This window comes from Vanellus vanellus (genome assembly GCF_965231255.1).
Source record: "Vanellus vanellus genome assembly, chromosome: 10".
NCBI classification, from domain to species: domain Eukaryota; kingdom Metazoa; phylum Chordata; class Aves; order Charadriiformes; family Charadriidae; genus Vanellus; species Vanellus vanellus.
The window spans coordinates 6,767,081-6,790,398 of record NC_138915.1 but is presented as its reverse complement, the minus strand read 5'-3'; the positions used below and the strand labels follow the sequence as shown (position 1 = coordinate 6,790,398).

Below are 23,318 nucleotides of genomic sequence, written 5' to 3'. Positions count from 1 at the left end.
TAATGATTAGAAGCTTTGAATCAAATCGGGGTCTTAGCAGATGCTGGACAACATAAAGTGAGAAACAATCCTGATCCAATCCAATCCTGGAATCTGCAAACATTCTAGCGTGTTGTATAATTAGACTCTGCTCCTGAAAATGTCCCAACAATCTGCCACAAGTCTTCAGAGATGTATTTGAAAAAGGTAAGTTGCTATTGATTATGTGCACAATGGGAAAACCAGGAAAGTTTGAGAACGTTTCTGAAGTAGCTGACTTCTCTTGAGGACAGCAGGAAGCAGGTGCCCTATGTAAAGCCGAGTATCTTGGCTACATTAAAATTTGTTGGATCAATCATGAGGGCACCCGAGTTTCTAAAAAAGAGAAAAAGGTTAATGGAATATTTTAATGCTGCACAAAAAACATCTTAGTCTTGAAAATGATTAGGTGATTTTGGCTTCAACTACCAAAGAAAATAGCCTGAGGTTTCTGTCTGATTTGGAAAATTCTAGTCCAAATACATGAAATTTGTAATAGCTGGTGAGAACACAATCTGAAGGAAAAAAAAAAGGCCAGTCCCTGGCAAACTTATTAGTAAGTAGCACTACCTTCTTTGCTTTGATATCCCCATGATTTATGATCAAAGGTTAAGAAACAATTATAATACAGGCAAAGCGGTACTGAGAGGCATTGCTGGTAGGCATCTCATGCCTTCTGTGAGTACTTAGAACATCAGTGTCTGGTAGATCATTTCTCAATTCCCTTATGCAGCCAGTTAAAAGAAATTTATAAATTTCAGAATAGATAACTACGCTGTCATGCAATCTTTCAGCCAAGGTGGTTCTTAAGAACCACACCTTATTTACGTCAAACTTGCGACTTTATTAGTATTGATCTTGTCAGTTGGCCGGTGACAGTGTCCATGAGACTTCGCAGGGCCCCACAGGCTGCAGACCCGCCTGGGAGCTCCAATCCCCATTGCGCTGCCCTGCGTTTAACAGATTTAAGTCACAACAAGCCGTAATTGCGGGGACAAGGGGTGAGAGCAAGGAGAGTGCTGGGATTAGCATGATCCAGACCAGAAACTGTCTGGAGGAGATGGTGTGAAATGAAGGGGGCTGTTCAGGATGCTGAGGGAGGAGAGGAAGCCTCCGGCCTGGAGGGCGGTGGGAGCTGAGGCACTGAGGGGAGGGGAAGGAGCTGAGGCGCGGGGCTGAGGCGGGGGCTGAGGCGGGTTGAGGCGCGGGGCTGAGGCGCGGCGCTGCCTCTCTGCGGTTCCCGCCCGCGGCCACTACGTGCCGCCCTCCGCCGGCGCGCGCCGGCCTGCAGCTGCCGCTCCCACCCCCCCCAGCCCGCCAGGGGGCGCTGCTCCCCCCATCTCGCCTCCCGGCCGCGGAGAGGCTGCCGGGAGCCGCCATTTTCTCGGCGTGCGGTGGCCGTTGCTGCTGAGTGGTTCCAGCGGTCAGTGCCGACGAGCGGAGGGACGCGGTGCGGTGAGTTGTCAGGTGAGTGCGGCCGTGGCCGTCGGTACCTCGGAGCAGAGGGCGGGACGCGCTGTCCGACTGTCCGCACTGGCGGCTCTCGCTGCCCCGGGCTGCTCGGCGGGGCTGCCCGCGCGGGGCGGGGGCTCGGTCTCTCCGCGCTGCCCGGGGCCCTCCCGCCCCTCAGGCAGGTGGTGCTGAGGGCTGGCGGGGCCCCCGCTGTCCGTGGCCTCTCCCGGGCGGCGGCGGCGGCGTTGCCATGGGAACGGGGCGCGCCCCCTCCGCCGTCAGTTGGCGGCGCGGCCGGGCCGGGCCTGTCCCACCGGGTCACCCGGAGCCCTGTCCCAGAGCCGGCCGCCCCTCCGGCCGGTCTGCTGTCCCTGCGGTCCCTGCCCCGGCTGCCAGCTGGAAGGTCTGCAAGGGACTTTCCTCTGAACAGAACGTTTCGGGTTGTGTTCTCTTTACAGCAATGAAAGGAAAATTTGCTATGCAGATAGGCACTTCTGTGGTCATCTTTGGTTCTTTTGACATATCTGAATATTGTCTTGTCTCCCCTTGTCCACTCTTTCTTTTTTTGTGTGTTTTTTTGTTTTTTTTAATAGACCTATCACTTCCTAGAATGTCCGTTCTGCTTCTTTTTAATAAAAATGCAGTATTATTCAGGTTTTCTACTGTAAGAATTCATAGAATCATAGAATCATAGAATCAGTGAGGTTGGAAGGGACCTTTAAGATCATCAAGTCCAACCATTAACCTACCCTGATAAAAACACCACCACTCCTAAACCATGTCCCTAAGCACCTCATCTACCCTTTTCTTAAACACCTCCAGGGATGGTGAATCCACCACCTCTCTGGGCAGCTTATTCCAATGTTTAATAACCCTTTCAGTGAAAAAATGCTTCCTAACATCTAATCTAAACCTGCCCTGACATAACTTGAACCCGTTTCCTCTTGTCCTATCACTTGTCGCCAGGGAGAAGAGGTCAGCTCCCATCTCTCTAAAACCTCCTTTCAGGTAGTTGTAGAGGGTGATAAGGTCTCCCCTCAGCCTCCTCTTCTCCAGGCTAAACAACCCCAGATCCCTCAGTCGTTCCTCAATTCAGTAGTTATTAAGAATTCTGCAGGAAGAAGTTTGCTCAGATCATGTTTTTTTCAGCTGTAATTCAAACTTCAGTTCAAGCAGTTCTCTTTTGCACAATGGTTATGTTTGTATGCTGATATATTTTTCTTTAACAGTTAGTGTTTCTCTGTACTATGGTCTCTCAGATGCTCCCATCTTCCTGATAGAAGCCCTATAAATGGCTGTAAGAACTGGTTTTAGCCACAGTAATATCTGTCTTTTTTAAATGTTACTAATCTGTATCTGCTAGAAAGTATAAATTTGTTCTTGAAACTGCTTTTAGATACTTTTGCAAAACTGCTTTCACTATCCCTTCATTGCTACAATCTTACATTGTGATTTTAGTACTTCATATAGTTTCTTTCTTAAATGAACAATTAGAAACTGCAAGATCTTACAGTAGACCAATTTGGAAGGAAAAGTAACCAACTGGGGAAAAAATACTTTTTTGTCAAATACTTATTAAAAATCTAACACCTTAACAAAGAGCAGTAGGATATACATTAACTCAATCTATGATTTGTTTATCGTGAAATGAATCACCACATAACAAAGAAGACAACAGTGAAGTGTTCTCCCTAGGAAAGAAAGTTTTCATCTGATGGATTTGTTGATTAAACTTTTATTTGGATATTTGTCATTTTCCTAAGTGCTTCATTTTGCTATCTGTTGATTGATTTGCAGTTTTCTTTGAGGCTCTTTAAAGAACACCTAGCTACTTCTTTTTGTAGAAAACTTGGCACCTACAGCCTTGGCCAAGAAAGGCAAAGGAACAAGTTAATGATTGTTCTGTACCTCCTCTGACTTTGCCCTTTGCAACCAGCACCAAAAGTGAAAGAATTCTGTTATGGTTTGTTGTTTGGTTGTGGGTTTTTTTTTGACTGCTCCCACTGATATGAGGCAGACTTGCATTTGTTATCAGAACGGTAAGAAAATGTGTGTTCATACCTCGGTTTTTGAAGTATGGAGATGGATTTCATTTCAGGCCTCCATGTTCCTGTGATAGTGCTTCTACGTCTGTTGCTATCCTGCCAGGATGGGTGAGGCAGCTGCAGGGAGCTGAAGAGTTTTAGTAAATCCAATTTATAACCAGATGTAGAATTTCCTAGGAGAGAGAAGAGAAGACTCAATCATTGGATCCTATTCTGTCTGCTGTTACAGTCTTTCTCCTTTTTGCTGCCCTCTAGTTTTTAATTCCAGGACTTTGTTTTGCCCTCTTTGGATCTTCTGGAGTCGCGCCAATCTTATGTCCCTTGCTAGTTTCGGTAAAACATCTGAATTTCAAACTTTACCTGATCTCAGACTCTTTCAACTTTAGAATACATTTTAATTTGGATTTCTTGGCCAAAGGATAGAATTTTTTTTTTTTTTTAATCATAGTTTTGGAGTTGTGACTTCATGAGCTATGCTGAAGGTTATGTGAAAAGAAATTTTTTTAACCTTTGTTTTTTCTACCAACAGAAATGTAAATATTAGAATTTGTTCTAAAGGTTGGTGGAAAATAGAGATGTAATCAGTATCTGCTTTGATTAATTAATTAGTAAACTTGGTCTGATCGGATACTAATTTCTTAGGGGAAAACTATTGTAAGTACCCTTTGCATTTATTTTTTTTCAGGAGTTAACAGCATAAAGCTTCTTGCTGCTTTTTATTTTTCATAGTATGTGGTCTGTCTTGTGGAGTTCTAATCCAAAATATTCTGAAGATGATGACTGAAAGTCAGGCTCCAGAAACAGCAAGTTTTTGAACATGAAAAGGTGAAGGTTGAAAGTATGTTAAGACTGAAGAAGGCATGCTGCAAAGCTTGAATTGGATTGTCCTCCGGGACCTGGAATGCTAGAATATTAGTTGGTGATAATTCCTAATAGCTCTAACTATGCCACAGAATATTTGTTCTTGCCTTTTCTATCCTTGATTAGTTATCAAGCTGACACCATCAGTAAGACCTTTAGCCTCCCATATGGTGCTGTACTTTTGAGTGGGTGAGGAAGGGACAAAAGTTAATTTCATGAGAGGAGATTCTACACAACTAATTTTGGGAGCATTTCCTTTTTTAGAAATGGAAATGGTAATACTGTATGGGTATAACTGAAAATTGTTAGAGGAGATCCTGTGTGCCTTCTGTGTTAATTTTGGACTTGATTACTATCCAAAATCATCTTTACTAGAGAGCAGGTTCTATTTTAAAGCTTGCTTAATAGGATCCTGTTGAGGTTGAGAAGCCAGCCTCTGTGAACGTTGTCACTCATATAAAACATAAAATGAACCTGCGCGTATTTTGAAGTTCATTGTCCTTCCCCTTCTAGGTTTTGGTGAGTTTCTTATTAAATAGAATGGCAAGCAGAGTGTTTTCAACAGGTGCAACTTTCATATTTCACTTTTGGTATATTATTATAATTAATCTCCTCAGTCATCCCAATTTCCTGACAAATGTAAAATTAAAATATAGAGGATAATTCAAGAGAGATTTCCAAGTTTTCAAGATGAGTTGTGTGTGTATGTATATATAAGTAAATATATATATATATATATATATATATATATATAAAATTAATCTCATTCTTTAATGGCAAAACATTCATGCTAGTGATACCGGGGAGTATCATGATGCTGCTTCTGCATCAGGCTGCAGTTAAATGAATGCAAACAGTGAACTAAGCGGCACTGGTGTGGTCAGGAGTGTTAGCTGCGTGGAAGTGAACACCCTTGCTAGTGGGCAAGGCAGGAGGTGATGGGCTCTCTGTACTTGTTGGGTTTTACAACGTATTTCTTTAGAATCCAGAAGATTCGGCAGTTTTGCCGTGGCATTAATTGTGTTGCTCTAGCTAAAGTCCTATATCATTACGTCTCGATGAAAGATGCCCTCTTTTTCCATCTTCTTCTTAAATTATAAGTTTGAATGATTTATAAAAAGATGTAACACTAAAAGCTCAAGCACAGCTCATACTCAGGAAAGGAGATGCATCCCAGGACACTGCAGGTTTTGCAAGGCATTTTTTCCTACAAGCTGTTCTACTTAATATACCCCCATTGACTGGATATTTTTTTGTTCTTAACCAAAGGAGCAGTAACTCAACTTTTAGGGTTTATGTTTCTGTAGTGATACATTTTAGAATCACAGATCTAAACTTTTTTTTTTTTTTTTTATTTAGCTCATCTGTTTTATAGTTGGCAAAAGTAGCTTGTCATTTGTACTTTTAGGAGGGTAGGAACTGCATAGCTTGTGTAGTCCCCAAAATGTATTGGTAGTCTTTCATGGATGGAAGTGTGCTTCAAATTGTATTAAATACAACTTCCAAGCTGTTTTCTATTAGAGGGAAAAGTTCTGGAAGTTTAGTCTCAATTTCTTGGGGAAGAACTTGAAGCTAAATCAAATTCTTGTTAATAATACAGCAGTTAATTAAGTGTTCTAAAGTTAAAACATAAAATTATGTAATATGTTGATTTTATATCACTTGAATGGTATGTCTAAAATGTAAGTATATAATACAAAAATTAAGAATCCTTTGAAAAATTTATTTCCCCCTCCCCAATATGGTAGTGTTGTAGCACTGATCTGAAATATATTTTCACAATGAGTTGTGTAAGAAGCCTTTTGTAAGAGGGGGAACAGTAGATTAATTAAGCAAATGAAGATATTGGTAGGGGATATGGAAATAGGATGGAAGAACTAATAGGCTTGGGGGTAAAAAAAGCAAGAAATTATTCTGTCCCTATGATTTGTCTGAAAGAATACTTGCAGAATCTTAATAAGTTTAAATGGTACAATTCAAGCGACCATGTAATTAACAATTGATGGCACAGACTTCTGTATGATTTAGAGTAGTACAGTGCCTTTCATGAAAAATATTTAATTATATTCCTTTTTATGCCATGAATAAAACACTCATCTTACAGGAGCTGCGAGAGAAGTTTGAGACGATCAGGATTGCTCTTTCCTTTTTTTAGTTTTGTTTTGGTGGGGGAATTATTTGAAGTCTTGTGCTCTTGGTGTTGGCTCTTCTGTCCTCTACTTTGACATTTAGTCTCTCTCCATCTCTTTCTCAGTATGCTTGAGGTTTGGAATTTGGTAGGATTTTTTCTGTGTTGAGTTTGGGGTTTTTTTAGTGTTTTTTGTTGTTGTTTTTTGGGATGTGTGTGTATTTTTTGTTTTGTCTTCCCTCCCTCCTCCTTATTTTTAGGTGCTGTCAGCTGTAGGTAATTCATTTCAGTGGCAACAGCTGTCAGAAATAAACCTTTGCTTTAGATAGATAGGTTTTCCTGTGTCCAAATTAAAAATGCCAACATCTCTTTCACACTTCGCTCTCTACTAAACACTTAGCAAGGTGTGGTAGAGCTAAAATGGTTTTCTCTAGACCTTTAGTTCTTCCTCTTCCTTGGTCACTTTGGAAAACACTGATCTGTACATTTATTAATGGCTATAATTGATTATGTCTTGTGTTTGACTTTTGACATCTCTGTAGGACCATGTACTTAGGCTACAGCATGCCATTTTTTTCTATAGTGGCTGGTATTTACTCCTTCCTTCTCATACGTACAGCTAAAGTTCTGAAGATGTTTATCTTGCAAGTTCACAAACACAATTTTTTTTTTTTCTCTGCCCTTGGCAGATGCAAATTTGTCCTATTCTTACCTACTGAGAGCAGTGCCATGAATCCATTCTTCTTGTTTGTTGCTCTATTCCGTATCCATATGAATTCTTCGTGAAGAAAAATACAATAGGAAAATCATTCTCAAAATGGTATATTTCTATTGGCCTTGTTATATTTATTTCTAAAATGGAGATAGTGTAAAAGTCTTTGTGACTGGAGTCAAGAATTAGGAGGCTTTAACAGCCTGACTTCCTATGATGATAAACCCTGATAGAAAGCTAAGTATGACCTGTTTGAAAAACAGACAAATGAATCTGAGCTGATAGATTTATGTAAGCTTTGGCACTGAATCAAAAGGCACAGTGTAGATACATAACCTCTTTATAAAGTAAAGAAAGATCTCTAAGCAGATTTTTTTTAAAAATGGCTGTTGATACTTAGATTTAAGTATGCTGAGATTTGTAAACACTGTTTAAATAAATCCTATGTTTCTTGTGGTTTTAATCTTTTAAAATACACTTTCAGTTAGCAGCATGCACCTTCCTTGATCTAATTGCAGCTGAGCAGGCACAAAGTGAGATTCAGTGAAGTGACATATGCATAATATGTGTGTCAGCTGGTACAGTATGTTCTGTTTGATATTTACTTGGTGCACTACTCTCACATTTCAAAATTCAGTCAACAATATACACTAACGTTGCTCTCATAGTCAGCATGTCAAGCAGTAGAAGCTCCATGTTTATGTACCCTTTGGTCAGGAACATGAGGCTGTGCAAGTAGGTTTCTGACTTGGAGGTTACTGCCATGTTTGTCATGTGGAAGAATTAAAAATAACTCCTTATAATGCCAACCTGGTTTAGGATTAAGGATAGAAATAATCATGTCTAATAAAATATACTTGAAAGAGAAAAGTGGGTTCTGTACTTTTCCTTTGAAGCATTTCAGATCTAGGTAATGCAATGATGTATTTTTGCATAAAATCATACCTGTTAATATTTTTAAAGCTGAATTGATCATGTTTAGTTTGCAAAACTACAGTGTACAATTTTGTGTTTTGAATAAGTTAACATTTTTGCTATGAATTTTTGTCTTTAATTTTTCTTCTGAAACGTAACCAATAGACTATAAAAATTGGTACTTTAGCTTGAAAGTGGGAGGTGTCTTGTGACAAATACCTTCAGATATTTAAAAGCAGGATTAAACTTGGCTCAGCTTCTGGAAGTCTTTCAGGCTAAAATAGGCTTTGTTTACTTACTGCATATATGAGAAGATTTTTACTCCTTCAATAATAGTTTAAAAAATCTCCTGGGTTTTATAAGTGAAGATGAACTTTAACGTTTCTGGACCCTCTACTTTTAATTCATATGTGATTAATTAAATCTATGCAGAAAGGCTTAATTAACTTCCGTATGCATAAAGTATACTCTCTGAACTCGGGTCTGCTGCTGGTATGTATTGTAGAGTCTTGTGTACATGTCGTAGTTGGCTGCTTTTTGTGAATTTATGTTTCTTATCCATAAACTGTTCAAAAATTTACGTTCAGTGATTTTTCTTCTGCAATTAATGTTTGTCTTAGTGCTGTTATGGTGCAGGACATTGTTTGAAATCATTACTCCAGTTAGTTGCAGTAAGGCAACTGTTAAAATACCTGTGTATGGAAATACTGTTGCTAAGCTAGTTTTAATCTCACAGTTTGAACAATTGCTTTTAACAGTTGTTTGAAATAGAAATAATTGAGCTTGATGTTGCATTTAAAGTAGTACTAATGTTGTATTTAAAGCAGTACTTGCACAGGTGAAGAGTTTGCCTCAATGCTTAATAAATGTGTTAATGTCTTTTTCTCTTAGATAAAATTATACTGAAATGTAAACTAACTATGGTTAGAGGGGTTGTCATAAGGAAGGGGCTTCATAATGTGAATGGAGTGTTGTTAAAGCCAGCAGATACCTGTGAGAGGTTTGTCCTGCTTCTGTCATTGCAGTATTTAGGCATGGTTTTGAAAGGCTTCTAGAATGATTAAATAAAGTGGTTGATGTAATTTGAAACAGTTACTTCATATTAAAGAACTGATCTGTGGTGATTCGACCTTCTGTCAGTACTTACTGCTCTTTTGGTATGTGCTTTTCACACTACTTTGACTGTGAGGATTGCTTGCCTCCAGAGAATCCAAATATGGTAGATATTTTGATTATCGCCACATTGAAGACATTTTCTTTTATTCACTGTGTTAAAAGAAAGAATATTGAAGTGTTCAGGGTACTGTAGAAAAAAGTTTGGAAGAATAAAGCTGCTAATCTCAATGTTCTGAGCGATGAATGCATTATGTATAGTGTTTAGTTTTATCCCAATGCTTATTTCCAATTATGTTTTCCCTCAGTTGTTAGAACTTCCAGTACAGTACGTAGAGATAGTTTGTTTTTTTTTTTTCCCTGCTTCAGATACTGCTGTTACATCTGGCTGGAAGGCATTGTCCTGTGATATCCATTGCAGTTGAGGGTGGTACAAGTACTGAATTTTAGGTAGTTAGTTTGGTTTTGCCTAGCATTCACAGGTAATTAAAAGTAATCAATAAAACTGAAAAATAACATATTAGTTAATGGAATATTATCTCCATCCTGATTTCTAGTATTTCAGTTTACTCCTTGATCCTCTTCCTTCCCTCTTTTGTGTCTTTGCTCAAGTGTTTCCTTCTCAGTTCCTTAGTGTCACTAAAACACAGACACACATCTTTCCAGGAAACACCAAGAGGATCAACAGAGTAAGTGAAGTAAAACTAGTACAAACTGGTTTAAGGAATAGCTTAAAACTCATGCTGTTATTCCCATTAGGAAAGTCTGCCATATATGAGACGCACCACCTACATGATATTTTGAGTTCTGCAGCCTGTATTTCTAAAGGTGAGAAGTTATTTTGGGAGAAGAGGTGAAAACGCGCAATTAAACATTATATGTTTATAGACATTCTGAAAATGAAGCCTGCTTCAAAAGTGGGATCTTTGAAACGAAATGATCTAAAAAGTAGATGTTTACCAATTGCATGAAATAGGAAAAAAAATTCAGAACTTGCAGCTTATTTACGTAAAAAAATGTTATGAGTTTTTCTTAAATTTTCTGATGTTGGAGGGGGAGAGCTTTAGTGAAAGGGTCCGGAAAAGTACTGCAAGACCCAGGCTTGCTTGTGCAGCGTAAGTGATTTGAAGATCATCCCTGTCAGAGGGCACTGGAGAGTCTGGGCCTTACTTAAGATACAGAATTTGTTCAGATTGCTGTGGTAAAATAGCTTTAGCTTATGAAAAAGAATGACTTACTGTAAGCAGTACATTCACGTTAGAATGAAGGTTTATATATATATGCATCTGGTATATATTAATCTATTTTTTATTCTTTATACATATGATACTGCTGTATCAGATTTCTTTTTAAGAATGGGATATTTTAAGATGAGTTCTGATAATAGAGCAGTTAAGTGGTGCTTAAAACAGAACATGTAGGTAATTTACGAGAAGTGGGGGCATAATTAATTATCTCTTAACTGTTGTTTTAACTTCATATATCCTAGTCATCATTGTAGTGTGTGGTCACCCCATATGGCATAAGGAACAAAAAAGCACAAACCGAGGGTGATCTTTGTATCTTCAGTAAATTCTTGAGATCTGTTTGGCTTGAACCTTGGTCTATCCTTACCCCTGATTTCAGTAAGGACAGAGAGGGCAAATTACAGAGCGTGGCTGAGTAGATCATCTCTCATTTGCCGCAGTTATTTTCTATGCTAAAGAGCAAAAGGGGATGTAGAAGTTCTGTTCTGATTATAAAGTAAATATAAACAAAAAAAATCGAACATGTAAAAATTTAAATAGGGTGAGTTGTTTTTTAATTGTTTCTGAACTCGTTTCTGTATAAGTGAAATAGAAATTAAGGTATACTGCTATTCATACATTGAAAGCATATGCATTTGTTTTGTTTTTTCAACGGACATTTTGTGAAAAGGAGTCTCTGAAGGATGTGTGGTAGGCTTTATTTGTGTTCTTGTAGAAAGTCTTTTAGGCATGCAGATAAGAAAATTAGTATGCAGCTGACGGTATTTGAGTAATACAAATTATTTTATGAATGCAGTGTAGTAGTAATGATGATAGACACGTAAGGTCACTTGAGATCTTTACAGAAACACTCCTAGAGGATTTAAAATAAGATTTTAAAAGGTAATAAATATGGAGTTTTAAACTTTTGTTATAAAAATTGATTGTTTTCAATATACCTGTGTATATTAAATACATGTATTGTGACAGCTTTCATATTACTACATGTAATTGCTGATGTTTTGGTTTTGCCCTTCAAAGTCAAAACAAGCATATAGGTCAGCTTTGTAGGTCAGTCAATACAATTTATTCAGAAGCTATTTTTGAAAAACTATTTTTAAAAGCCATAGTATAATTTCTAGTGTCATTATATTAGTCATGAACTGACGTACAGAAGGAATTGAAGCCAGTGCTCAGAGGTAGTCTTGTGTCCATGATTACATGAAGCAAGCATGCTGGGTCTCTAACATCGTGTTTTCTCAACCTGCTTATAGGTTAATTATCTTTGTCATCTTGGCAAAGGATGCAGCAATCCTGCAACGCATAGTCATTTTAATTTTCCCCTCCCTCTTCTGAACTTTAAAAAAGGTTTTGTCCTTCCTGTAGAAGGTAAATCTGGTATTATATAAGCAATTATTTTAACTGTACCATCTGCATTGACCTCACAGAAAATATAATCAATATTAATGCAGGTGTTGAGGAAGCTAAATTTTTGTCTGATGGCCTGCCTTATAAAGGTGAGGACTGGAAATTGATACATTTCAGGATCCATATAGAAAACAGGAGGACACTTGTTCAAATAAATACATATTCTGTTCTTCCTTGTGTGCATTTATTTTTGCTAATTGCTGAATTGTTATTGCTTTGTGCTGAGAAGTCTGTTTGGGCAGTCCATAATAATCTAATTTACCACTTAATAAAGGAGTAAGTTTGGGATGTGTATCAGCAGTAGCCTGTGTTTTATCCAAGGCTAAGTAAGTAATATCACTGCACTTGTCAGGACAATAGGTGAATTTTTACTGTTCTGTGACTTCATCCATCTTGGGATGAAAACAAGGACTGTGTCAGTTTGTGGTTCTTGCTCAGGACCTGTGGGAACCAAGTTGCTTTCTTTCATCCTTGTGAAAGAAGGGGCTTGTTGGAGCGCTCTTAGCAGCCTTCAGGTGCAGAAGGGTGCGGGGCAGGACTAGCAGTCAGTACTTGCCCTGGAAAAGTGTAGGCAGGAATGGGAATGTGGGACAGGTGGCAAGGAGAATGACATTCCTGAAGGTAGGAAAAGCTGAGGTGATGGCAGAGGCGCAGGAACTTTTGACAGTGTAGGCAGGGCACAGGAAAGTGGAAGCAGCGTGCTGGGCATGAATGCCAATGCTGGGTAGTCTGAGACACTGATCTTAAAAGCAAAGCACAGCGCTTTGGTAAAATGCCCCAGTGAAATATCTGATCGTTTATTTCACAAGATATTTTGCTAAAAGGAAAACTGAGGTGTACATATCTACAATGTAACACAAGCCCAAAGGCTTTTTTTCTTTTTGATGTTGGTTTACTAGTTGTTGCCTATCTGTAATGGGTGTGGTAAGTGTGGCCTTAGTACAGGGAAAAATAAAGATAGTTGTGTTTCAGAACTGGGCTGTAAAATCTTGCAGTTGTGGACTGGTTTAGATCAGTATTTTAAATTCAATAACTTTGTATTTTAGGTTTGGAAGCCTTTTGGCAGGGTTTTGCCCTGAGCTTTTGTTAAATATTTTATTTATTTCATTCTTCCAATGTTTGTTTGTTAATAAGTAGAACATGCTTTTAAAGCTAAAAGTGTATAAACTGATGTGTTTTCCAGGTAAATTTTTATTGGCCTGTGAAACTTCATGATCTTCCTGCCTTTCTTTATGGCTTTTTTCTTTTATTTTATTTTTAATGTTCTGGTGTTTGCCTCTGTGGGGTAGGGGAAGCAGGCAAGGGTGAGATGGGAGGGAAGAGGCAGAGGCATTATCTTAGTACAGAACGGATAGCTAGTTTAATTTAGCCAGTTTCCAGGCTTGCATATGGGTATGTTCTGTTCTTCTGTCTGTGAAATTAAAACACTTATTCTTTGTTTAGGAAATCTGAAGGAAGACCTCTGCTTATGAAGAGATGACGTGTAATGGCCCAGTTAACGCGGAAGCTTGTGTCACTCCAGACACTGACCATGACCAGGAATGGGCACAGGAACACTACCGACTAGGAACTTTTGTTGAATTTCCACTTGACTGTCCAGTTTCACCATCAGCACTAGCACGAGCTGGCTTTGTTTATACTGGAGAAGGTGACAGAGTGAAGTGCTTCAGTTGCCATACAACTATTGGAGGATGGGCACTTGGGGATTCTGCAGTTGAGAGACACAAAAACCTTTCCCCAAATTGTAAATTTATTACTGAATCTACTTTTCTGGAAAATAACAGACATCCTCTTGCCCAGAACTACCAGCATAGAACTGAAAACGGTTCCAGCAATGCAGCCCTCCTGTGTGCTCTGGATGACCCGTCTGATGTGGAGGCAGATTACCTTTTGAGAACTAGGCAGGTTGTGGATATGTCAGATAATTTGTATCCTAAAAACCCTGCTATGTGCAGTGAGGAGACAAGATTCAACTCTTTTCTCAACTGGCCCCTCAATGACCAGTTGACACCAAAGGAATTAGCTAATGCGGGATTCTATTATACAGGTGTTGGTGATCAAGTGGCATGTTTTTGTTGTGGTGGAAAATTGAAAAACTGGGAACCTAGTGACAGAGCTTGGTCAGAACATAAGAGGCATTTTCCCAAATGCTTTTTTGTCCTGGGCCGGGATGTTGGAAATGTTCCAAGTGAATCTGTTCCCACTGAGCTTGGGAGAAGTGGCCTGAACGATGCACAGTATCCAAGGAATCCATCTATGGCAGAATATGGAAGACGTTTACAAACATTTTTAACTTGGATATATCCTGTTGACAAGGAGCAACTTGCTGAAGCTGGGTTCTATAGCATAGGTAAGACAGACCTTAAAATGGCTGATGTCTTTTACAAAGAAATTTTATATAAGTATCTTGTTATGAAAAAATAAGCTTTTTTTTTATTCTAATATGGAATGATTTGCCAGCATTTCTTTACTGTGTAAACTACTTTTCATAGTTCTTGTGTAAAATGATATATATTATATCAAGTATTTTTAATAGCAAAGTGTAAATTTGGTCATGGATTCATTTTTAGCGGTAAAACATCAAAGTGTGTTTTCCTTGCCTGCTAAAACCCTCATAATACATCTTTCACACTGACAATTACCGAAGTTAATATTTTTTTAAAAAAGGAAGTGATAGCTAACAGATAGCTAACTAAAGTCTAAGAAGTAGGTTTGTGGCCTGTACAGAAGCCTGTGAACAAGACAATCCAGGCTGTGTGCCATTTTATTTAGTTAACATGTTTGCATTATCATACCTTTCCAACACCCAAAACTAGCAAATGCCATTACTACTTACTGTAAAAGCTTTATGAAGGCAATAACTCCAATGGAAGAGCTTTTACTCTTAGCCATGTAGTATTCGACTTGGATAAGACTCCAATGTCTTTGTGCACTGGTTTCCCCATTAGGTTGAGCTGCACAGTGCTGTTAAAGCTCTTTGAAATTCTTCACTGAGAGATGCTGTGTGAGTGCAAAGTGTTGCTATTATTAGGTCACAAAGAAAAGGGGATTATCTGGGATAATTTCTTGCTCTCGTGTTAATTGGCTTCTCTCTTAGTAGCTCTCAGAAGAACTTTTAAATGATTCCATTTGTTTTGCTTGTGGCCATAAATAAAACCTTTGATATATTATTGTATGAGTGATATATGGGCAATATTTGTACCCAGTAGAACTGTTTCTACTGATTTCTTCTTGGATTCCCAAAAGTACCCAGCTTCTCACAGCCAAATGAGATCTGCATTGTGTAGTACACTAAGTGGGCACCAGCTTTTCAGACCTGATGGCTGTTCAAGTGACTTTGGTGAAAACTCTGTTTCCTATGGCCTAAGAATTATTTAGCTCTTGAAGGAAAAATCTATCCGTACCTCCTCTCATTTCAATAAGCACAATATCTAAGCAGTTTCTGGCGCCGTCTTTGATTACAGTAGGCATAGTGCTAGAGCAGAGAGACTGCAATTTCTCCTAACTTCTCCTCAATTGGTTATGCTACTGCTGTATTAATCTTAATGGTGAAACGGAGGACCAAAAAGGCATGTAAACAACCTTGATTCTTTGCGGTAGACTACTTCATGGCTTGTTTACCAATGGATTGAGCTATTTGATAATAGATTATTTTTAGCTTTTACTTTTATCTGTATAATTACTTGCTAAAATACAATTCGGGAATATTTCCTGTGACTCTTATTTTGTATTTTTTAAGCTCAAGTCTCTCATGAACATTTGTATCAAATCATATGTATTACGTCCTCCTTGAAATTTGAGTTCTTTATAGTTACAGTTGCTAATCAATAAAATACATAGTTTGTTCTTAATAATGTAACATTTTACTGGAAAACTTATTGTTATGCCTATTTGAAGTATGTAACTTCATTCTCGTGTGTTTCCTCAGGTAATGGTGATCATGTTGTGTGTTTCCACTGTGGTGGTGGATTGCAAGAATGGAAGGAAAATGAAGACCCATGGGATCAACATGCCAAATGGTTTCCTGGGTGAGGTATTTTTTACTGGTTTCTTCTTGCGTGTCTGAGTCTTATTTACAGTCTATTATGTTTTAATGACAGAACGCACTAATAAAGGTTTCAGAAGGTTGACTATGGCTTAACATTGTTTAGATTTTTGAAAAGAACTTAATTTTTTTTAGTTGCCCTCCTCCTCTTCCTTCTCCTTCATTTTTGTCATGTAGGCACCAAAGGAATATTAGTTATCTTCCAGGGTTTATGTTTTTCCTTTTCAATAATAAGAAAAGATTTTAAGTAATTTTTTGCATGGGGACCTTTTTTTTGTTGTTCCATCTGTTCTACCTTCTGTAGTCCTGCTATTATATGTATAATCAAAATATGTTTTAATGTTATATTGGAGGCTTTAAAAGATGACATTAACCTAATGTCTTCTTTGAGAGGTAGGAGGGAATTCTCTAAAGTGGGTGGGAAAGAAAACTGAATCTCAAGAAGTGGAAGGGGTTAAGGACACAACTAACTCATTAGAGGTGATCAGTCTGAAAGGTTGTCCTGAAATTGTACCTTCTGAATAACTTTAAGTCAGTGTTGTTTGTGTGTCAGCTCGTTTGTAGGAATTATTAAAGGGAAGAGAGGATTTCTGTGTCTGGATTTAACTGATGTCTCAGCTAGCAGAATCGTGAAGTTTTGTTGAATACACATCTGATTTAGTTTTTTTTTTCCTCATTATCCAAATGCTACATTCTTAGTGTTATTTTAATAGCTTCATACGTGTCAAAGTTTGTAACTTTTGTCAGGATACAAAATCACAAAACTTTTGTCATGGTGCAAACAAACCTGAAGCAGTCAGTAGTGGTATTGGATTCAAAACATACATCTGCATAATTTTAAAGGATTGAGGATTCCAGACACAGAATTAGTTTTTAGAAAGACTGCCAATTTTGTCTAAAAGGAGGAATAGTATATGATTCATTGCATCTTACAGGAGGATAAAAGCTGTCCAAGTACAAAGACTTAGTTACTTGTATAACACTGATAAAATCAATGTCTTTTGTGCGTTAGCTGCCAAATTTGTCTTCTGTGGTGAAAGGCTCTCTGGAAGCTGGAAGTTAGTATTTATGCATTAGCTGATCCTTTTTCAGTAGTGGTACAGGCAGCTTTCAAGTGGCAGAGACTAATAATTAAAAGAGATGCCATTCTAAGTTTTTTGCCTTGGTGCAGTGAATGGTTAAGATGCATTTTCTTGCTGCGTTTCACTCCTCCTTACCTGGGTTTGATTTGGTTTTAGGTTGCTTAAATTATGTCAGATTTGATTACTTCCTCTCGGATCATTGACTGTCATACGTGGGGTTTTTGTTTGTACATCAAGTTCAATGGCAGTGTAGCAGTCTTGCAGCATGCCGTCTATGTCCATAAACAGGACACCCTGAAGGTGAAGTAACTGCTGAAGCAAGAGAACTATTGTCAAGGAGTTATGGCATTCCCTAAATCTTCTGATAGGGAAGAGCTCTGCCCAGTGGTTAGGACTGGTTGGAGAACAGTGAAAGAAAGCGTGTAATGCACCTGTCTGACCAGTGACTGCTTTTCTTTGATTGAAAAAGACTAAAAGAACCAACATTTTAACATAATGTTTGTTTTTCATGGAGTTTTTACTTTTATAAACCTGTGGCATCAACGGCCATGGCCAACAACTCTTTAACTTTCTGTTTCACCAAAAATGTGAAAACCTTATGTACTGCTGAAGTTTTAGAAAGATGTTTTTAGAAATGTTTAAATGTTACTGATGTTGACTAAATATTTAGAGATTTCAAAAGCAAGCATTCTGTATGATGTAGGAAATGTATTGAAGCTTTCCAAAGTTATATAGTTAATTTTTGTTTGCTGCTTATGCAGTTTAATTATAACTAAATATTTTCATTTATAGGTGCAGATTTGTGAGAAAGGAAAAGGGGGTAGAATTTATAAATAATGTTCACTTAAGAGATGGACATAGGGATCCAACAGTAAGTGTCTTGCTTATTAATCCAATATTATTTTGTTAAAATAGAAAACAATCTTAACATAATTTTCATATGAAGTTACTCTTCCAATTATTTAGTCCTCCTCCTGCTTCTTTCACTGGCAGAAAGTGAAAGGCATCAAAGTATGTTTTGGTTCTGTCATTCAGGGTTTATAGATCTCACAGTTCTCCTTAGTTGGGTTATGGATCATAAGTAGGGTACCTTCTATATGTTGGATATTTGGCACTGAACAAGTCCTATTATTTTTTTTTTATAGCCCAGGAACCTAAGGTTTACGATGAATAATTTCCTTTTTCAAGTGTAGTAGATAATTTTTCTTTTCTTGTTGGTAGAGCATTGTTAAACTTGTATGTAGTTAAAAAGTAAAACTGATGTTATTTTAGATTCTTCAATAGACTAAGAATCATGTACATATGATTATAGCAAAGATGGGTTAAAATGAAAATTTAAAACACTGTGAAAGACAGAACGAAACATTGATCCCTTTGCAGTTGTTCAGAGCATATTTAATAGTTTTAGTCAATAAAATTATATTATCAATAGCTATTTTATGTCTTGTAACTGTATAGGTTTCCTTCTACCTTCTCCAGAATTGTAATTGTCTTTTTATATTTCACTTTTAGACAGAAGCTGCTGAAGGGACGATACTTCCCAAAGGTATCTGTTTAGGAAAAAAACCCAAACCAAACAACCCTCTCTATTTTGGAATATTCATATTTGCATGTATAGTAAAGAAAATGGTTAATTTAAAAAATAACTGTATTACATTTTAAAATAAAGTATGACAGGGAAATTGTTGGAGGATTCTCTTCCATTGCTTCATTGCTTCTAAAGAACCGTGGAATGAGTGTTGTTTCTTTTAGGGGAAATCTAGTCATGGTTGGATTAATATTGTAAAGTAAAGATTGTAAACCACGAAAGAAGTACGTATAGAAAGCAGTCTTATTTTTATAGCTAGTAACTATGCATCAAGTATTAAATTAGTAGTGCTGTGGGATGGATGTTAAAGAATACTGAAATGAAACAATTATTGTTGCTTTTCACGAGGCAGGATGAGTTGGTCTGTTAAATGGCAAGGACTAGAAAGCTGAGAAAGCTTAAATAGCTTGTTATGTGTTCCAGCATTACACATTCCTGCAATGTTTTTCACAAATACCAAGCAATAAAAAAGCAAGACAGTTCAAGGGGTAGTAGGAAGACAGTTGAGCAGCTTCATGATAGGGAATGATAGCTGTTGCTGTTAAGAGTGGTTACGCTAAATCTATTTTAGAAATCTCTTACACACTGCTCATTTATGAGAGTGAAAATTAGGTTTAAAAATTTTGCTCTTTGAACAGTCTTATTAAGTAAAGGAATTAGTCATTAACATCTAACAGAAGAACTGGAAATAAGACACTTAACAAATGTATTAAAAAAAAAATACATTGAAAAGAGAAAGGGGGAGGTCCAACAGACTTGAAAAATGGTTTCTCAAAGTAGTGTTTTGTGTTATTGTGGATAGGCTGGCTTGCTGATTGTGCTGTGTTTTGGTTTTGTAAATTCAAATTACTTACTGGTTTCTCTCAACATATGTATGATTATTTTTTTCCCCTGACTGAATTAAAATTAATGTAATGTTACCAAATACTTACATACCTTGTTCCTTGGAATTTTGGATGAATTTCAGTTAACATTCAGTTGTGGAATTTGTGATACTAATTAATATAAGACATTTTATTTAAGAAGTTGAAGTAGTTATTTTAATAGTTGATTAGCAAATAGGATATTTTAATAGTTTGAATAGGAAATAAGATTTCTATGTTATAACTAGATGAAGGAAGACTGGGAAAGCTAGGGTGGAAGAAATCTCAAATCTGCAGTTTTGGGTGTTTTGATAATGCAGTTTTTATAACTAGCAAAATTCTCAACTTGGAAATATAGTTCCTTTGGCTAGATATTTGAAAAGGTGTCCTAGAGTACTATAGTGAATATTGTCCGATAATCAGAATCATGCTTGTTAAATTCTTGTTTTGTTTTGTTTTGTTTTTTAATTTCTTGTTTTAGATGATCTCTTACAGAATCCTTTGGTACAAAGTGCCATAGACATGGGTTTCAGTTTGTCTGAGATTAGGAACACCATGGAAAGGAGATTGCAGATGTCTGGAGAAAGTCACACATCTGTTGAGGATCTGGTAGCAGACTTAAGTGCTCAGAAAGACAATACAAGGGAAGAAGAACCAAATGAAATCCCAGTTGAGCAAGATGAGCTTATTCAATTACGAAACCTCTGTGTGTACTTTCATATCAGCTCTTTCATCTGTGAAATATACCTTATAGTTATATGTTTATTTTACCATCTGATCCAAGTCTTACTTAAGGTGAAGTTACAGTATTGTAACTTAAAATTAAAGAAATTTAATTTTGGACATTAAGAAAAAAAAGCTGAACAAAGAGGGTGTTACAATATTTAAGTGTAGCAGCATTTATAAATATCATCTATAGAATAAGTAGTATTAATATCTCACGAGTGTATAATATGAAATAATAGTCTAGCGTGCTTCTGGGAAAGGTTATACCTGCTAACTAAAAAGCCAAAATTATTGTGACAAGGACATTTAAAAATAAAAGCAAGAACTATAGATGTGGAGTCTCTTGCCCAATGAGAAAAAGTGTACTTCTAGATGGTGTTTCTTTTCAACTACTTGTGTTCCTGCTATGCTGGGACATGCAAGTTATGCTCAGAAGGCCATTGTGGCACACCACAAATAGACCAAACCCAAGATTTCTAACTCAGGAGACTTGTAGTTTAAGACAAGCGTATGGGTGAATTCACAGAGAGGGAAAAGACCATCTGGTTGGCATGACAGGCAGTGATCTTACCAGCCCACTCTTTTTAATAGGATTTTTAATGAACATTGGGGGGGGGGGAACTTGCAATAAAGATGGGCATTATTTCTGTGGTTGGCTCTGCAGAGCTTTCCCCAAGTGGCAGGGGAAGGCTTTTGAAGTTTATGTTTTCAAGTGGGGCATACTGGAATGATAAAGAGCTCGTGTACAATGCAAAATTGATTCTTTCTGTATTACACATTTTTAAGCTTTTGAAGTATGGGCATTTTGAAAATGTCAGGGACGGAAATCACATCCTTATTCTTTTCATTGTGGAAAGTCTCTGAAGAAAAAAAATAAAATCCAAATTACTTAACCAGTATCAACAAGCCTTTCTTTCACCTGTACAAGTTTTTGGAAAGTTGTCTCTGGGAAGTCTGGGAAGAGAATGGTTCCTAATTGAAAGACGCATATCCTAAGTTCTATAGATATTTCAAGGTCTTGCAAATATAGATAGCTGAATTCCCTGCTTGCATTAGCCTAGGACATGTAATGAAATGAGAAGGGAGGGAAAATAGAGGATTCCATGCTGCAGCTTGTTTTCCATCTCTTGTATTTTTTTTCTTTTTAAAGGTGTGACCTTTAAATCATATGAAGAAAACCTTGTCCTTGAGTGTAAATTTAAAAAAAAAAAAAAAAAAAAAAAAGAAGAAATTCAGTGGTACTAAGTGTGTTAATTTATTTTTATGTGTTTATTTTCCTTAGATCTCAGTACTGAAGAGAAGTTAAGACGCTTGCAGGAAGAAAAGCTTTGTAAAATCTGTATGGCTAAAGACATATCAGTTGTCCTCATTCCCTGTGGTCACCTGGTTGCCTGTAAGGAATGCGCTGAAGCACTTCATGAATGCCCTCTGTGTCGTGCAAATATTATGAAAAGACAGGAAATTTTTATGTATTAGGGAAACATACAGTGCTGTGAAAGCAAATGTTTCCTATTTTATTGCTTTAAATCTGTGTAATGTAATGTGAAAAATACAGTTAATTCCAGGATGTAATCATATGGCAGTATTTAGATTTTTCTGCTCTCAAACTCTACAGACATTTTAACATCTTAAAAATTATTTTCCTTAAGTGAATATTTTGTATGTAAAACCCAATATTGAAAGGCAAATATATATATATTCTGTAACTGCAATTCATAGACCTGATTTGGGAAAGCCTAAGTAATGCGAAGCTTTATTTATAGATCATTCCTTTGCTTCACTTCGGTAGGACTCTCTACAACTGAAGTTTATGCAAATACAGTTGTACAAGGAGTCTAGCCTGATATAAAATTTGTAAATAAGTGAATTAAAGAAAATATTGGATACATGTATATTATATCTGAGATTTTAGTTTCTCAAAAATGTTGTGTAAGATTGAAAATGTTATCTTATTTCTGTTACTTCGGTTGTGACATAATTCAGAGAATACGCGTAAACCTGCTGCTGCAATAATTCACCTTGTTTGCTGCTGCTGCTTTGTCAGTTTGTGTGTTTTGATATATAATTCCTGTCTGCCCATTTATTTTTTCTGGCATAGATATATAAATTGGCTTCAGTAAACTGTTTTTAGCCATCCACAAAAAAAAAAAAAAAAAATCACAAAAATCCCCCTGTATATAAAATGTACATTAATTTCATTCCTTAAAAGAGAACAAAACAGAAATGAAGGAGACTACATATATTGTGCCTTTCATTAAAGGAGCGGACACACTTTAAAATAGCACCCCTGCACAAAAGGTGTTCATTGTTGGATTATTTTTTTTTCTCATGGTTCTTTTAAAATTTAGCATTATCCTAACTCATTTATCTGCTAATACTTTGCAGTGCTTCTCTCTCTCTATTTTTTCATAAGAGAAGATTAAATTCTATCTCAATGAAAATGCTTTTTTTTTTAAAAATGACCGGTAATGTTAGAAGTCTTTCTTTTTTGTTCTTGTCAGTTTGCAGCATTTAAATTGAAAAGTTAAGATCTCTTCTAGTAAGAGTCACCTTAAAATACTTAATAAACTATTTCTTACTGGACTGATCCTCAATTTTCCAATTAAAAAAGTATCACAGCTTTGCATTTAAGTACAGCTGGTTTACGATCACTCTGCTTAATTATGTGATTTCCTTATTTTGTGGAGCTGCTAATATGTTCTGTGTATATATTTTTATCTTTTGAGTCCTACACACTACTAGATTTAGAATATGGAATACACAGAATATAGTTTTTCACGTGATGAAAGTTTTAAATCCAATACACAGACACTTAATGTATTTTTCTATTTTTTTAAATATGCGCTGTGATTATATGCTGGTGTAATGTTATGAGTATTTAAAATAAAATGCAACCCAGTTGTTCCTTGATCAGCACATTTGATTCTCACATGAAAAAGAAAAACAAAACCATAACAGAAGGTTGCTTTCTGTTGCTTTTTTGTTTTGTAAGTCAACTGTTATTAATTTAACCTGAGTGTTACTAAGGATAACAAATATATTTTAATTGGAGAGGAAAGAAAATCTATTGTTTGTATAAATTAAACTTTGTTAATTATAAAATTAAAATATGTTAA

General features: G+C 36.8%; 1 protein-coding gene across 4 annotated transcripts; it reads left to right on the top strand.

The window, feature by feature from the left end:
* Window positions 1-1,391: 1,391 nt before the first annotated feature.
* On the top strand, window positions 1,392-23,296 carry XIAP (X-linked inhibitor of apoptosis). Of its 4 annotated transcripts, none has more exons than XM_082488481.1 (8): window positions 8,575-8,623; window positions 10,004-10,072; window positions 13,342-14,248; window positions 15,827-15,926; window positions 17,818-17,896; window positions 18,538-18,571; window positions 19,958-20,182; window positions 21,485-23,296. In XM_082488481.1, the coding sequence occupies exons 3-8, from the start codon at window positions 13,375-13,377 to the stop codon at window positions 21,676-21,678; spliced, it is 1,506 nt and encodes a 501-aa protein (XP_082344607.1). In that variant the 5' UTR covers window positions 8,575-8,623; window positions 10,004-10,072; window positions 13,342-13,374; the 3' UTR covers window positions 21,679-23,296. The 4 variants fall into 4 exon arrangements, with proteins under 4 accessions (XP_082344604.1, XP_082344606.1, XP_082344607.1 ...); XM_082488479.1 differs by lacking the exon at window positions 8,575-8,623 and adding an exon at window positions 9,104-9,131; XM_082488478.1 differs by lacking the exons at window positions 8,575-8,623; window positions 10,004-10,072 and adding an exon at window positions 1,392-1,485.
* The last annotated feature ends 22 nt before the right edge of the window (window positions 23,297-23,318 follow it).

Coding starts and splice junctions, on each gene's coding strand:
- XIAP (XM_082488478.1), top strand. CDS start 13,375: ATGACGTGTAATGGCCCAGTTAACGCGGAAGCTTGTGTCACTCCAGAC. Junction 15,927..17,817: donor CATGCCAAATGGTTTCCTGG/GTGAGGTATTTT, acceptor TTTCATTTATAG/GTGCAGATTTGTGAGAAAGG. Junction 17,897..18,537: donor ATGGACATAGGGATCCAACA/GTAAGTGTCTTG, acceptor TTTCACTTTTAG/ACAGAAGCTGCTGAAGGGAC.